The 17,242-nt window shown below is 32.7% G+C and overlaps 1 protein-coding gene across 10 annotated transcripts in view; it reads right to left on the bottom strand.

Annotated features, from left to right (window-relative positions):
* Positions 1-17,242, bottom strand: part of Epha6 (EPH receptor A6) — an 806,211-nt gene that overhangs the window by 635,696 nt on the left and 153,273 nt on the right. Inside the window, exon 4 of one of the 10 annotated variants that reach the window (XM_063224800.1) lies at positions 11,706-15,514. The exons of the other annotated variants lie outside the window; for them this stretch is intronic. Within the exon in view, the coding sequence (XP_063080870.1) occupies positions 15,441-15,514 (74 nt within the window). The 3' untranslated portion in view covers positions 11,706-15,440. Of the gene's footprint in view, positions 1-11,705; positions 15,515-17,242 lie in introns of those variants that run through there. 10 annotated transcript variants of the gene reach the window in all.

Here is a 17,242-nt window from a genome sequence, read left to right as displayed (position 1 = left end):
GGACTTATTGCCTAACAGCTTTTTTAAAGTGTCCCCAGGCTACAATGAAGCAGCCAAGATGTCAAGAGCTGCCATGTTTTTTTTTTTTTCGTAACTCAACTACATGGCATATGTGAGTTTTACATAAATATGCACTTTAAAATAACCTTATTTCTTTGGGGTGTTTGATCCTAAACACTTAACTACTAAAAAAAGAGAAAATTTAATCCAAACAAAAATCCACACATCACTAATATTCTTTAAGTTTCCATTACATTCAAGCCCTTGAATGTCCTTCTCCGTGTGTGTATGCGCTCTCTTTACCTCCAAATTTCCCATTTGATCTTCAATCTGTCTCTGTGACTCCTTGCATTTTATCTAAATTTTATAAATTACAATCAGAATAGAAAAGCCTCAAAATTTATTTTAATTTGTAACAAAGTAGGCCAATACATTGACATTTATCCCTTAATACATCAGGTTGTACAGTATTATTTTCTTTTCCTTTTTACTGAGTCTATTGTTCCTTCTAAATTGTTCTATTCTGCCCAATTACATTCTGAGTTTTAGGTAATTTTCACTTTTTCTAGACTCCTGTCCTAACTGAGTATGTTGATTTTCCAGTTTCAGTAACCATATGCTACTATTATTAATTACCTGCAGCACACTTAGGCTGTCATATACAAGTCATCTGAATGTCTTACTACAGTTTCAATTTAACATACCTACAATAAATGTTTTTCTCTTAAGATTACTTTATTTTTTACTATCATATCTTTGCTTTCTTCCGTTTTCTCATCTATGTTCAGTCTATCCACAGAGCCTACTTTCTAACCCTTGACTGATCACACTCAATCTATCATAGAATTAGCTCTTTTTACAGCTACTACCCTTGCTTGGTACAATATCATCACTCATTTGGTCTTTGAAAAAGTCTAACTTGTTTCTCTACTTTTTCTGTCACCTCTTGTTATGGATTAAGAACTGGTGGTCAACTTAACGCCAGCTGGATCACATCAGCATGGCATTGAGCAAAGATGCTCCACCGGAGGAAGTTGCCAGGATAAATAGGTGAAGAAGGAGGAGCTGAGGGTTGAAGCATTAATGCGTTGTTGCGTGGAAGCATTGTGGGTTCTCCTACGATTGCTGTCTGAGCTGTTGGTTCTCCTGGAGAAGCTTTGGTTCTCACATCAAGCATTGCTTCCTGGCTTTGGAGGGGAAGACATGTGCTGCTTGGTCTCCAGGATGAACTCCTCATACTGCTTCCTGGCAGGTACCCAACTGTGCTGGTCCTCGGAGGAGCTCGGGGCCTCCCTGCTGCTGAGGAAGGCTGTGGTGCTTTTCAGGATGGCCCTGGTCTTTGTTCTGAGTGTGACTTCTTGGTTCCAGCGTAGAACACTCATCCCACTAGCACAGCTCCTTCATCCTGCTGGCATAGACTTTCTGGCTTTCACCGCTGACCCTTGTGTCTTCCCTGCACCGATCCGTAAAAGAGGCTGGCATGAGTCCTTCTTGTGGGCTCTGGACCCACAGTTGGACTCATGGGAGGCATTGTCCTGAACTCTGGGTTTTTATCTGGTCTCATGTGGGACACTGCCGTGGGGTTTAGTCTCTTGACTAATCTGTCTTTGGTGTTGCGGATAGATTTCCTGCATTTTCCTGTGTTCCCAGTGGCCATTATAAAAATACTATAAACTCCATGTCCTAATCCTAATTATTCTCTATGTACAACCCCTGACAACACCTCTTATGATCAATTCAGTAATATTTTATCAAATTTTGATACCCATTTCCTCTACTTACAATTATTTAGTGGTTTTTCACTGCATATAAAGCAAAATCTAAAATCTCTGACATGAGATCTTATGCTTCCTTATCTTTTCAATTTTTACTTTTTTTCTCTCTACCACTAACAATATTCCAAAAAACTGCTATTCTCTTGCAAAACCCAAATATATCTGCAGAAAGGCCTTTGCATATGGGGATATTTTCTCTGCAAATGTACTTTTTAGTAGACCCTTTTTATTCCTCAACTTTCAGAGGTTTCATACCTGCTTAATAAAATCTTTCCTGATAGTCTTAAGTGTAAAACTCTAGTTATTCTCTGCTTTATAGTTTTATGCTTCATAGGCTTTGGGTTAAATCCCCAGTGTAGGAAAAAAGTTACCATGATTTCTATGTATTTTTATTTGTATATGAGTGTATATATAATCCTTTGAAATATACAATTTTTGTGGTTGTGTACTATGTTGGTCTTGCTAACCACTTTATTATTGATAACTATTACACATCACAGTAGGTACTTAAATACATTTTGTTCAGAAATCCCCCATCTAATTTGAATAGCTTTTAATTCTATTCAGCCTTAAAATTTGTAATGAAAAAATTAAACATTTGTTCATTACATTGAAAACTGCAGCATTGGTAGATTCAGAATATTCCTATTATACCAAAATAATATTTATTTAAAATAATGTCCATAATAATTAGCTTGATTTAGCCATTCTACAATGTTTATATATTTCTAAATAATTTTATGTATGACAAATATATACTTTTGTCAATTAAAAATAAATTTAAAATATCAGCATTGAATTTATGTTTACATCTCCTGATGATCAATGATTACATTAGCTTGTAATTCCTTATTAGCTTTATAATATCTTATTAGGTTTGTAATATCTTATGAACTTTGATATTACCTTATGCCAAAGCACTACAAACATATAGGTATGTATGTGTATATATATATATATATGTATATATATATATATACACACACATATATAGGCATGCATATATATATACATCTTCTATATATACATATATGTATATATATATACATAATATCCATATCTATATGGAAAGAGAAAATGAGAGAGAGATCTGTTTTTCAGAAAAAACCCAAGAGATTTAGAGACATATTCTGATATATTGTAAAAATATTCTTGAGGTAAGTGAAAGAACTAGGGTAGGCATGGGAAGAAGTTAAAAAACATAGAGTTCTTTGTTAAGAGTTCAGTTGACTCTCATAAGGAACACTTGAACATATATTACACCAGAAGTTTTGTTTAGTTTTTGACTTTAAAAGAGTGGGTCTAGCTACTTGAAACTCATGTCAATCCACCAACGGCTTGTATTGGTGTGGCGGGGACATGATTTCCCTGCTGGTTCCCATCTAACTGCAACTGTTTGAGAAAGGGCCAGCCAGGAGGCATCAGTAGCCCACAGTCAGCATCACAGGGTGGGTCACTTGCAAGGCAAAGGCATATGGCAAAGATTCCTCGAGTATCTATTGCAAATACCAAGTCCTGCAACTTAACAATTATTATGAGAACCTAACATGATTAATCTTTCTATTTTATTATAATTGCAAAATATAAAATAAATTGTTCAAAGAAAAACTTCAGCAAAGAATAATGTCCAGAATGGAACTCAGCACTATTAATCTAAAACCAAGTCTTTTTTCTCAATCTACTCCTGCTTTAGATTTACAAAGGGGATCAATAAAGGGGAAAAATATTCAAGTGGAAAGATGAAAGCAATTTAGTTATCTTTAGTTTTTTAAAGCTAGGTAAGAAAATCACAGAAAGATTAAAATGTGGAAACACACATGACTTAAGTTACTCGTAATGAATTGGCTATACTCATTTTGAAGAAAATCACAATATTTATAATGTATATTATATAGACTATCAACTATGCGGTGCTTAATATATGCCTGCAATTATGATGAAAATTTTGAAAGCATTTTCATATTTAATTTTCTCTATAGGTTGATGGGATAAAAACTACTATTATTCCTATTAAATAGACTTTTAAAAAGTAAACATGGAACTTTTGTCTTGCTCAAGAACGTAAGTCACAAAGTGCCAAAGTTAGATGTGAAACCAGTCCTGCCTGGTATTAGATTATTATTAATTAATGTCACTGGTGAAATAAACTAATGTATTGTAGTCTATACAAATTGTGATACATTCAATTATATTTTCAGGCTAAAGGTTTTATGGGAAAGAGAGCCAAAATAGTTCAATACACCAGGAAGTACTATGATTTGAATATTTTCTCATGAATTAAGGGATTGTGAATTTTACAGAATTGAGAAGTGATCGGGTCATGAGTTGGCTCCCAGTGAATTAGACAACAGCTCAAGTGGTTTACGTCTACATTGTCTCCCCAAAGTCTTCTATATTCAGAGGTGACTCTGTAATAGCACTGCTATACTCATCGGTGGATTAATACACTGATGTGCTCATAGTTAAATGTGCTCTGTTTGGAGTAAGACTCTCACCAAAGACGTGTGCCAGAACTGTGTAGCCTGGAAGGATGTATTCTTGTCTGAGTTCATTCTTCCCTGTCTGTCTCCTAACCACAGATTGAGTAGCACTCTTCTGGCATGCTCTTTGCAATGGTATGCAGAAACACAGAAATGATTCCTAGGATTTGGAGGCAGATTTATTTATATCAATGGGGGCTGACTGAGATCATTCCTAAAATATCAGACCCTGATCTCTAACGATCAATAGCTTTTTGGGGATAACCATATGTGTTAAGCAAGCAGGAAGAACAGAGGCAGAATGGCTCGGGTAATGGTTTATACAGTGTGCATCACAGTGACCAGCTATGCATCACTGTGCCCAGCCATTTGCAAGAAACAGAAGCAATGGGACCTGGAACAGGATCTACTACCTGGGCAACTAAGAAGTATACTGGTGGGGGTCATTTTCTGTTACACTTCTCAATGTCGTTTACTGCCTTGGACCCATAGACTGAGCCTTCTGCAACCATGAACCAAAATATATCTCTCCTCCGTTAAGTTTCAGATGTTGACTTTTTTTTTTCCATCTGAAAAGAAAGCTGTGAATGAAAGGTCCAATGAAATGTTTCTCACAGCCTTCAGTGGTTTGCTCACCCAGCGGCCTCTCACCATGTGAGGAAACATGGCTTCTCTTCTTTGGAGGATGCAGCTCCCATCAGGTAACTAGGCATACAGGCATCTAGGTTTTGGACTTGCCAGATTTCAGAAATACACAAAACTAAATCTATGGATTTTTTTATATGTTACCCAGTCCCAGATTATGTGTTACTGTGCATAAACAAATACATAAACATATTTTTAAAAACTGATATAATTCACATGTTTAAAAGGACTTTATATGTGTCTATTTTGGCTCATAATAAAAATATAAACTAGGTGGCTTATGAACAAATCGACTTTTCAAATTACTGGAGACTGTAAGTCTAAGATCAACGTGCAAACAGATTTCACATCTCTTGAGGGTCTATTTTCAAATTCACAGACATCTATTTTCTCTGTGTTCTCAACAGCAGAAAGAACAAGGGAACCTTCTGATGTTCTTTTACAATACTAATCACATATATGAATATTTTGTCTTTGTGAGCTTAATCACCTCTTTAAAGCTCTACCTAAAAATAGTGCCACATTTAAGACAAGATTTCAAAATATAAATTGTGGAAACATACTTAGCCCACACTACCTTAATGAAATACAAAAAGAGTAAGATAAATACACTATATACTCTGTTATAAAAAATGAGGAAAATTCAAGTTCCTTTACCATATGACTAAAAAAAATATCCATGGAACTCTAAAAATAGGTATATAGCAACAAATGAGGAAATATTCATCTTTAAAGATGAGTAATACATTTAGTTTTGAATACAAAATAAAAATGTTGCCATTTTATGCCAAATATTTCAACAGAATGACAGAGACGAATTTTATCATCAAGGCACAATCCGTTCTTTTTAAAAATGGAATGAGAAGAGCTATTATCATAAGATATATAGACACTTGTATCAAACAGTAAATACCACAGAATCAAGAATGAGCAACACAATGCTGGAAAGAGTATGTCACTGATTTTAAAGTACACCAGGGGTGATATTAAAAAAAAAAAGACACTTAAAGGGCACTATGTAATACATACTAGTGTCTATAAAACCATCAGAGTTTATGTTTCATATGTGCATTCTGTACAAAGGAGGAAGTTTTTATCTTTAAAGTATCCTACTGGGGGACTTGAATTGCTGAAAAGGTAACGCACTTGCAATGGCATTAACAAAAGAGAAGAAAGGGTATAAAGTAGGTAAAAAAAATTCACCCAGGAGACATAAACCAAAATAGCTGAAAGTAGCTGGAAATTTTGTGTCATTTGGGGAATAACTGGGGAACTTTTGACCAATAGGAATTATGTTAAATAATTATTTAACTTATTTCTAATAAGATTTCAAATACCTTGAAAAGAAGTTTGCAGAACATCTAGAGATTAAAAAAAAAAACTGCAATGCAATAAAAAGAGACTGACTTTTAAATTGTTCTTTAAATCTAGCATTATATTTTGGGAATATAGTTGCATATAGAAATATGGTCATAATTCTATTTTAAATGATTATTTATCATTGAAATGGTACAATGGTAAAGGAGTTATCAAATTGTTATTTGAGGAACATCTTTTAGAAAAATATACAAAAGGATCTCTTTAAATGTGTATGTGCCATTCAGTTGGAAACATGAAATTGGTACATTTTAGGTGTATGTGCATATTAGTTTTAGTAGAGTACTTATGTTACTGGTTTAGGCAACCTACTGTAAATAATAGCTAAATATGAGCAAGTAATAAGGTAAGTATGATTACTTAAATAAAATAAGGCAAAAGGAAAACCCAAAATAAAGATAAACAGACAGTCATCTGTTTGGTCATAACCAATTTCTAAGAGGTTTAATTTATTGCTTGAAGCAACTTCAAGTACGATATAAGGATTTAAAGGAACATGTTTGATAATGTAGAATTTGAAAGAGATTCTAACAGCAACCAAAATTTACTTTTGGAAAACTGGATGAACTGCACACCCTCTACTAAACGATGCTTAATGGACAAATAAATAGCTTAATACATTAAGTCTATAAAACATTTAAATATTGAGGTTGTGATAATATACAAACAAGGCACTGGTTATCACTGGTTATAACACTCTCCCCAAGGAAAAGAAATAGTGTAGTTTGCTGAGATCTGTCCTGTTAGCGTCTCCTTGGAGGTCAGAAAGTACAAAAATCATTTAGATTATAGTTTGAATGAAAACATGAAATTGTAATTCAGAAATGGATTATATTTCCATTTTTATCAGATGAAGCAATTTGATTATGTCAATGATTATGTCAATGGTAAGCTCAAATTAAAGTTTGTCAAACTGTTTAGTTCCTGAAATGTCAATGTAGAGAAATTATACTATAAATTTATTACTAGGTGATATAAGGGACAGATTGTGATCCGTACTAGTTTGAAGATTAAACAGATTAAATTCTTTAAAATCTTAAGTATTTTAATTTTGCTAGTTCAGAACATTTCCTAGATAATGATTTATAAAACCATAATAGAAATATGTATCTTTTTACAACAAAAAGATACTAGAGATGGTCTGCCTACATATATAGCACATTCAGGAAACTATGCACTTTTTAACTGGGATTCATATCTAATGCATACTCTTACAAAACCCCAATGCTTCTTCCATAATAATGAATTTGTTTGGTTTTTTCCTGTCTCCATTTTAGAACGCATATTTTGTGTGCATGTGCATATGTGTTTGTATGTATCTATGTATGTATGTATGTATAACTGAAATGATATTTCTCACCATCTTTAAAATTTTTTAATTGACATACTATATATGCATATTTATAGGGCAGAGTATGACAATTCCATTTGCATACAATGTGTAATTACAAAATCAGGGTAATCAGAGATTTTATCTTTTCAAATATTTATAATTTCTGTATATTGACAATCATACCTTTTCATGTTAAATAATGTATATGTACTTTTCTTAATTACATATACACACAATGATATTGTTTTAAAGGACACAATTTCCATAATCCTTTCATAAAACAATACATGATTCATACATGGTTACAATTAACATTTTGTATTCTGCTTTTATTTTTTTGAATTTTAGCCCAACTACAATGCTTTTTTCTTTTCTAGTTCATTTTATGCTTCTATTAGGCATCCCATATATCTTTATACTTGAGGTCTAAGAAGTACCCAAACAAACACATATATTGATTGTAGAAAAGATTATGTTACATGTTCCAGAATAGGAATAAAGGTTATGAGCTTTGGAGTCACGAACAGTGGGTCTGGGGCTGGGGTAGTGGTGAGGACAAACGCTAGATGACTTGAAGTCACAGCATTAGTAGTGATATGATGTCTGCTCCATGGCTGTTTAACTATGGATAATGGCAGGATCTCATATAAGGGGTTATGTAGGGCACCAAAGTTGGCATCTAGGTAAAAAGAGCCTTATCCTTTCTAATGGTGACCTTTCTAGAGAGGAAATGGCAAGTCATACACCTCTAATGGTGTAGGACACAGAAGAGACTGGCTGTGAATTCATGGTAATTTATATGAGGGGTATACTGATCCACAATTACTGATAGGTTACAGTAACTATGATTAAGTAAATGTGGTAACAGTAATTTCTGAGAGTAAATTTCTGCCACTTCAATAGAAATATAATTATTGTACATGTGAAAGTTGGTACTAAATTTCAAAACTGCTAGTCTACTTTGAAATAAAATATTTTATGAATTATTTTATGTTCTTTTGGATTATTATATTGACTGTCATGTATCAGAAGTGATTGCTCAAAGGTTAAGGAGGGGTTGGATGAACTTGTAGAAACATAACAAAAGCTTATTCAAAATTCTAACTGATTAATATTACCACCTTCAGTAACTTTAAGTGATAGCATTTTAGTTTTTTTCAGTTTTTATTTCATTTTAGTTTTTTTTTTTTCAATTCCGTTGAAAGATGATTTCCCCATATTTTCCAGTATTTATTTACTTCAAAACTAGTTAGGTGATTTCTCATTCTCTTCTTTAAATCAACTTCAATGAAACATGTACCAAGTAAAATAAACTGTAGCCAATTTAATAACCATACAACTTGATGGGTTTTGATGAAATGATCACAACAGAATTATAATATGTCATCATTATCCACATGAATTTCTTTACCTCCTAGGAATCCATGTCTGGTAACAATGCCACATACACAACAGTCTAATTTATATTAGAATACTTATCTTTTCTAAACATTCACATATCAAGCAGTAAGCATTCTTTTAAACTCCATTTCATATTCTTTACTAGCTTCATGCACTATAATGATTTCTCACCACAGAATTTAATTTCTGTATTCCTCTTTTATAAATTGTTTTAGGATATTTTTCACTTACTTTGCAATCAATGTTAAAACTGTTTTTTATAAACAGTAACTGCATCACAGAGAAGTTAATCTTTCATAACAAGACTTTTTTTTTGCAATTCTAGCAACTAAATTCTAAGAACCTATAAAACTGTGGAATTTACCCCATTGTGTGAATTCAATACTTAGTGAAGTAAACACTTGTTTTTCTGTCTACATTCAGTCGAAATGGAAGTATGATGCTCGCTTTCTCTCTCTCTCTATCTATCTATCTATATATGTATCTATATCTATTATATATATATATATATAGATAGATAGATAGATAGATAGATTTTTTTTTAAACTGGTACCAGGGATCGAACTCACAACCACCTGCTTGCAAGGCAGGTGCTTATGCTGGTGAGCTAAATCCCAGTCCCTGATGCTCTTATATATTGACACTATTTTTATTTTGCATGAATTTTAATGTAAATGCTATTGCAATATGGAACTAAATCAATGCTTTATTTTTCTGTTTCTTTTTATTTATAAAAATGTAATATCTCATATAAATGTTTGCATCCAATATACCTAATAAATAAAAGAAAATCCAGAAGCATATAATGATTCTCAGCTAAGAGTTTACACTTAAGGAAAAATGTCTTATCAGTTTAAGAATTAAAATTATCAAATTATGGCCCATATGATAATAAATAATTTATTAGTTTTGTTAACTTACATAAACTTCTATTTAATTATATTGATTTTTAGTTAATAGAACATTTATCAGGAAACTAAAATCAATTGGATTCTATAAATTGAAAGAATGCATTGCAGCTAACCCTTGTAGCGCAGAGAATCTCCCTGAATTTAAATAAGTGGAGTACATTTTTCTATTCTGATATTCATGATGATCACATCATATACTTTAGAAGACGAAAGAAAAATGCTTTTACTGAGCTCTGAATATTAGCAGAAATCACAGTTAATACTTAATTTATATTATCTCATTAAGTACTCCAAATACTCAAAGGCAGAAGTATTATCTTCATTTTAAAAATGAGGGAACTGTGGTTTAATATGAATAAATAAATGTGACAAATTCATCCAGGGAATAGAAAGCTGAACTATACTGCTACCCTCTGAATAGCTAGTAACCAACATGATTTAAATCAGTCCTCTGGTCTCTCCTATCTGGGGGGAAAAAAAAAGACAGTTCCTTCACTCACTTCTTGATGAATCAATCAATCATCATTTCTGACTTCCATGTCCTCTTTTTTATATATTACACTTTTGATCTATGAAATAAAACAACAGAATTCTGAAATGAGGTTACATATATTTCAACACTGGAAAGAAAAAAAAATTAGGCCACTGTCAGGTTTAAAGGGAATTCTAGACACTCAACTTTAATTTGGAGAGAATGATACAGGATTTTAAACTAAGCTTGAAAAAAAAAAAAGAAGTATGTATCTAATCGCAAACTATCCTTGATTAAGAACTAATGTAGACCTGGGTCATCAGCAAGATATTTTACTCCAAACACAAAATAGTTATAGACACAAAAAGACTTTCTTTAATGGCAGTATACCCTTGGGGAAGAAGCTATTTCCTTACAGTTTTAATAGCATTTAAGACCATCATAAAATACTACAAAGTTGGGTTTTGGTTCATTAAACAAGCAACTGGATTCACTTATTTTGTCAGAGCTTTCATCACTCTGTTACTGTTTAGTAATACCAAATCTTAACATACTAAAAATAGCCAGAATTCTACTAAAACCACTATTTTTCAGGCAGTAGGAACACAATTCAGTAGAGCTAATCTTTTTTATCAAGTCTTAATCTTAATTCAATCCCTTGTTCTTTCTCCCCTTTTTCTCCTCTCTAGTAAATTACTTTTTAAAAAGTATGATGCACAATGATGTTGCTTCTCTTTCTCTTCCCTAGTAGGATGATAAATTATTTTTAAAATTTACGGGGCATAATGATGATGCTTTTTCTCTACGCTATTAGGATGATAAATTATTTTTAAAAGTATGATGCATAATGATTGTGTTTTATAAGGTCAAAGGTGTTATATTAAACTGTATACCTATGGGTTTTTTATGTTTTTGGCTTTTTTTGACACAAGGTTTCACTATGCAGTGCAGGTTGGTCTTAAACTCACTTGGTAGCCCAGGCTGGCCTGGAACCTACCTCAGTCTTCTGAGTGCTGGGATTACAGGCATGAGGCTTACTACCTCATTTAATCCTAACAAAAGTCTCCTGACACAGGTTTTGCTCCCTCTCATTTATTGTAGTAGTGGTTGAACTACTGTGAATGGCAGAATACAGCTCTGAAAACGCTCCATGGGGTTCACAGACTGCATATCTCATCAGTAAAGGATATTGTTTCTGCTTAAATTACACTCAAGGCAGCAGAATTTCCAAAGAAACTCCTTACATGAATTTATTGTTATATGAAAACCACTCTGCAGTTGATTTCAAAAACCAAAATGCCTGTCACAAAATAGTGGCATGGTTTTGCTTTATTATTTAGTACTTGAAAACAAAACAGAATGAAGAGTTGTTTAAAAACATCTAAACACTAAAATGGGAAGAGAAAACAACCAGGGAGCAATGTAACAGTTTGCAAATGTGAATTCTTCAAGCGCAGAGGCTCTGCCTTATTTAATGTGCTACTTTGGACAAGAAGATGTGGCCAACATGAATTGCATAGACATTCTTTGTGATTTTTGACGATATTCCTTTATATTTTGATACCAAATTTCAGCCACTTTAAGAAAAAAAAAAAAGTAAATTGCAAACATTTTTGGGTTCATTTCATTCATTGTTCAATCTCCACAAGTTTGAGAACGAAAAGTGTTTACTTTTAGAAATTCAGAACAGATATAAAATATGCCAGAATATGTGTGCTAATTCTAAATTTTAGTTTTAATTTATTCTTAATAATTACTGTTGACAGGATAAAATAACACTCTTTTTTATGTGCAGTTATAACAAGATACAATAATGACCTACAGTTGGAACAATACTTTTTTTTTTTTTGACATAAGTGGTTTCAAATAAGTAAAAATATAAACGTATGGAAAATATTTGTATAGTTTTGCATTTGTAAGAAACTGATACATGTTTCAAAAAATAAGATGCCTTCTCTAATCTACTGTCTTATTTCTACATCAGGTATCAACAGAGTAAGAAGAGCAGATGGCATCATAGGATGTGTTTATTTGTATTTGGACTTTGATATGAAAATTACTGTTGTACAACAATGATATGAACTGACCACCAGACCTTTTCACCAAAGAATTCTTTTAACTCAAAAAAGTGGGGAGTAAGTGCAGAGACAATAATTGTGATCTCTGAGGATGACAAGACTTGCTATTTTACTTTCCAATATAATGCAAAATAGTACTTCCATTAAAACACATAAAAATCAATTTCAGGTTATGCAGTACAAATATTACAAAATATGCATTCTGCTAATCTTATGGATAATTCTTTACTCTGGATAATATTTGGCTCTATGCATAATTGGATTTTGTAATTTTTCAGTTGAGAAAATGAGATTTTTATCTATGTGGATCTAAATAGAAAATAATTTTAAAGGAATCAATATGGAATGGGAAAATTTTACATTTTATTTCTAAGGTTTACATAATATAAAACTGAATAATGTATTTTCCCTGATAAAGTTTAATTAGCTTATATTATATGAAGTTTTCATCAGGTAAATATGTGTGTATGTATATACATATATATGTATATATTAGTAACAGAACATGAAAAGCAAATTGTAGAAGCCAAATTACAAAGATAAACAATGAATAACGTATAAATCAAGCACTTAAAATGTAAAAATGATTCTGATAAGTGAAATTTCATGTGGAAAAGGAATTCTAAAGTGGCAAAGAGAGGTAAATTCAAAATAAATTTCCATTGTAATTAAGCCATTTCAAAATATTAAATGCCATAAATAATAGAGATTCAAAGCTGTGAAAAGAATACTTGGGAAAATACTTCAAATAATTTAGTCTCACAACATTAAAGATTATAAACAATTTCTAGTAAAATAAAAATAGAAAAGAAAAAAAGAGGAAATGTTTCCTATAAAGAATGCATTCCAGGAGAGAATATGTATTGTAATACATATTATGCCTTAATTTATCACACCTGAAGGTCAACAGGGAAATTTCCTCCAAGTCTAGCAATTTCAAAAAGGGCCAATTTGAGTTTAATCACTTCTAGAAATCTATACTTATAATTCACAAACTTTAAGTGGGGCTGGCTAAATCTAGGAATGGTTTATCAGGACTCACCAGCTTTAGTGCCTCTTGGTCAACATAGCAATAACGAGCAACGAGACATAATGTCCTCTGGGGTAATGTGAAGAGAGGTCTGGGTAAAAGAATTTCTCATGTACCTGGTGTTGCCTAACTATCTGCTACAGTCTGGATCTTGACTGTTCCCCAAAGGGTGACATGCTACAGGCTTAGTTGCTGGTCTGTGAGATAATCTGTAAGAGGCAGAGCCCAAGGGAAGAAAGTCAAGTCATCTTGAGGAGGGGGCATGCTTCCAAGGGATATTGGGAGCCCATCCCTTTCCTTCTTCCTTTCTTCACTCTGGAAGAAACCACATGGAAAAGATACTCTACCAGCAGGTTTTTCTTTTTTGGGGGAGGAGTATTTAATAAAGAGTATAGAGATTAAATAAGTTGAGCAAAGATGATCTACTTCAACAGTGACCCATGAAATAAGGAAACTCTTCTATAAGTGGAAGTGCTACACAGAAGACTCCAGGCCGTGGGAAGCCAGCCAAACAGCGATCACCTGCAGTCACTGTCAGCCTGAGAAGCAGAAATAACCAATATAAAGAGAACTGCAGTATTTCTGGGACAGATAAGACACTTGCCCAGTCTTGTCTCATCACAGATGGAGCTGGCATCTAGAAGGGGGAAGAGAGAAGAGGTATCTGGAAACCCACCCACACCCTAGTGTTCTCAAAACTACAAGAGCTGTCATCACAGATGGTAAGTGCAGAAAAAATGTGAGCAGAATCTGAGATTGACATTTTAAAATGAATAAGTAATCGAATAAACTAATAACCCAAGAAGCTGAAAAGTTATGGTATCTGCCCAAGAAAGAGTCAAAAAAGATGTCAGTGAGAAGAAAAGTGAAAGGGGTTTTAATACAACGTATTTGTAGGCAGCTGTTGAAAAAAATGTTAACAATATTATATTAATAAAATGACGTGTAATTCCTCAAGAAGTCAGTTACCCTATCCTGTCAAATACGTAGAATAATGTTATTGTGTTCTTCCTGGATCATATCACATATAAAATTTTCAGGTTTCTACCTATAAGAATTGGAAAATGAAAAGTATCATTAAAGGCTGTTTTATACTCAGAAATGATTATGTCTTGAAACTAGTGTAAGGAAAGAATGGATTAAAACAAACAAACAAAAAACCTCTTGGTGTTTCGTAAGTGCCAAGCAGAGTTCTGAACTTCCAGGTAAAGTATCTCAAAGATGAATGAGGAGAGTCAGACACACCCTTGGTCCTGTTGAATTACACTGCTCTGGAATAGACCAAAGTTGAGGAATAGCTGTCTCAAGAAATGAATTTGAAAATAACTTGAATAATGAAAAGTTATCAGTCATGTGGTAATCTGAATGTAAGGAAGAAAAGCAAGGTGCTCTAGCCTAAGTTGTATTACTAACCCGCATAAAGTAAAATTGTCTAATTTTCATTCTGGTCTTTTGGGCATTAAGGTCTTCAAGAAAGTAATAAAGGCCATAAGCTTGGGTACAATTAAAACATATTAAGTGTCTTTATACAAAGAGAAATAGATGCCACAAATGCATGCACACAGAGAAAAGCCTTAATTCAAATAACTAGGACTTTATGGGCCCTTTTGAATTTTCTGTGAATTAAATTGCCCTAGAGCTGAAACTTCTAATTTGCCCAGGTTTAGGTTACATGTCTTGTCATTTTATCATGACCTTATCTGTGAACTTTTTCCATACTTTAGTTATATTTTACTACTACAAACAGGTATAACATATATGGACTTCTTTCAGACAGTTTGCTGGGTTATCCGATTTGCATGGATAATGTGAATTCACTCTGCTTCAGTCTGTGGCTCTAGTTTGGTGTTGGTTCTCTGTTACAGTCCGGGGCACACTTTGTTCCAATAAACGCTTGGAAGCACTTTTGGTATTCAGAAGTGCAAAAGAACAAACAAACTAGATCTTTTCAGACACAGGCTCAAAACAGGCACATATTTCATTTTCCAGAACTGAGGCAAAAGGCAAGAAGTCTGAAAAAAAAAAAAAAAACACTTTCTATTAATATGAAGAAAAGAAAAATTATAAAGGAAAGTAAATAAACGAACTTAAAGTAAAAAATCAGGACCAAAAACTCAAATGTAAACCACTGCATTCAAATACTGTACCTATATTTACTCACCTCTGAGAAAATGACACATACATATATAACTACATATGCTCTTCAGTTTATTGACAATTTGCACAAATTAAATTTTTCATCTTAGGACTTTTTTTACTACAATGAATGATATCATAGAGAACAAAATTACACACAATGCTGAAACAACTACACTGGACAAAAGGAGTGATACTGGAGATAAAACAATCAAATGTCTTCGCCTTACTACTGCTTTAACTTATGCCTAGAGAAAATGGCCAGTGTGCAGCATATGGAAGAGGTAGAGACTAACAAATTTCCCTAAGCTGAGAAAACATAGCTGGAAGCATAGGAACACCAACAGCAGGAAATTAGCAGATTATTAGGGAACAAAGTGACGAAAACAGAAATCTCCTCCAAGATCTGGGGTGAGTACTCAAGAGTACTTAGTGAAGTGATGATCAGCATCTTTGTGTGAAGAAACCAGACAAAACTAAGTAAAGCAAAGGCAACTCAGAAGATTTAGAAATACTTGCTTTTGATGAACAGATCATCAAGAAACCATAGGCCAACTTTACGAAATAAAAATACATGTAAATTGAAGGCTGATGGAAAAAATATTGGAGAAATAAGGAACAACTTGCAAAGTTTGATAAAATTATAAATTTATGGATCTAACAAAACCTAATGAAATTCAAGTAACAACAACAAAAAAGTAAGAAAACTTTAATAAGGCAGGGCACAATAAAACCATTGATGATTTTAAAAACAGTCAGTCCTCATTGTCTGAGTAACAATGTAAGGGTAACACCAGATCTTTCAATAATACAATTTAAGGTGAAAGACAATACACAAGCTATTTCAAAGTAAAATGAAATGAAACATGTATTTACCAACTTTGAATCCTTAGCCCAATGAAACTATTTTGTAGATATAAATTCAAATAAAGAGTTTTTCAAACATACAAAGGCTGAAAGAATTAGTATCAAAAAACATATACTGTAAGGAATAGAACAGGTAGGCAGAAGGAACATATCAGGAAGAAACCTAAACCTACAAAATGCACTGAAGAGCAGTAGGAATGATAAAATAAATATCAGCATTCTTTATTATAATTTTTTCAAAAAGATAACCTTCTAAAGAAATGACAGCATTTTTTCTGTTTATCAACTAGTTATAAATGAAACATATGACAACATACAGATGTGGTGCAGAAAAATATGAATTTATACAGTTGTAAGGTACTTATAGCACATATAAAATTTTATGAAACTCAAAGGGGAGCTGTTGGAAGGTTCTTATACAACATATGTACAGTATAAAATTACTGCAGAGAAAAGTATGAAAAGTTAGACACAAAAATCTAAAACAACTGGTAAAATAACAGTAAAAAGTGCTAATATTAACAAAATTAAGAATGCTTTTAATATAAAAACAAGAGAAAAATAATATAAAAGAAGCCAGCACAGAATAGATGGGTGATCAAAAACTCTTAGATGCTAGTTTTAAACCTAATTATGTCTGCAATCTTATTAACTTCAAAATTTTAAATACAACAACTAAAATGTCAAAATTATCAGAGACGATACAACAGCAACAAATCTAAGATAGCAACAATAAC

Source organism: Cavia porcellus, unplaced genomic scaffold (assembly GCF_034190915.1).
Source record: "Cavia porcellus strain 051 isolate PalLab524CR breed Dunkin Hartley unplaced genomic scaffold, mCavPor4.1 scaffold_15, whole genome shotgun sequence".
NCBI lineage: Eukaryota > Metazoa > Chordata > Mammalia > Rodentia > Caviidae > Cavia > Cavia porcellus.
Note: the sequence above shows the minus strand (reverse complement) of the source record. Positions and strands in the feature narration are given on the sequence as shown.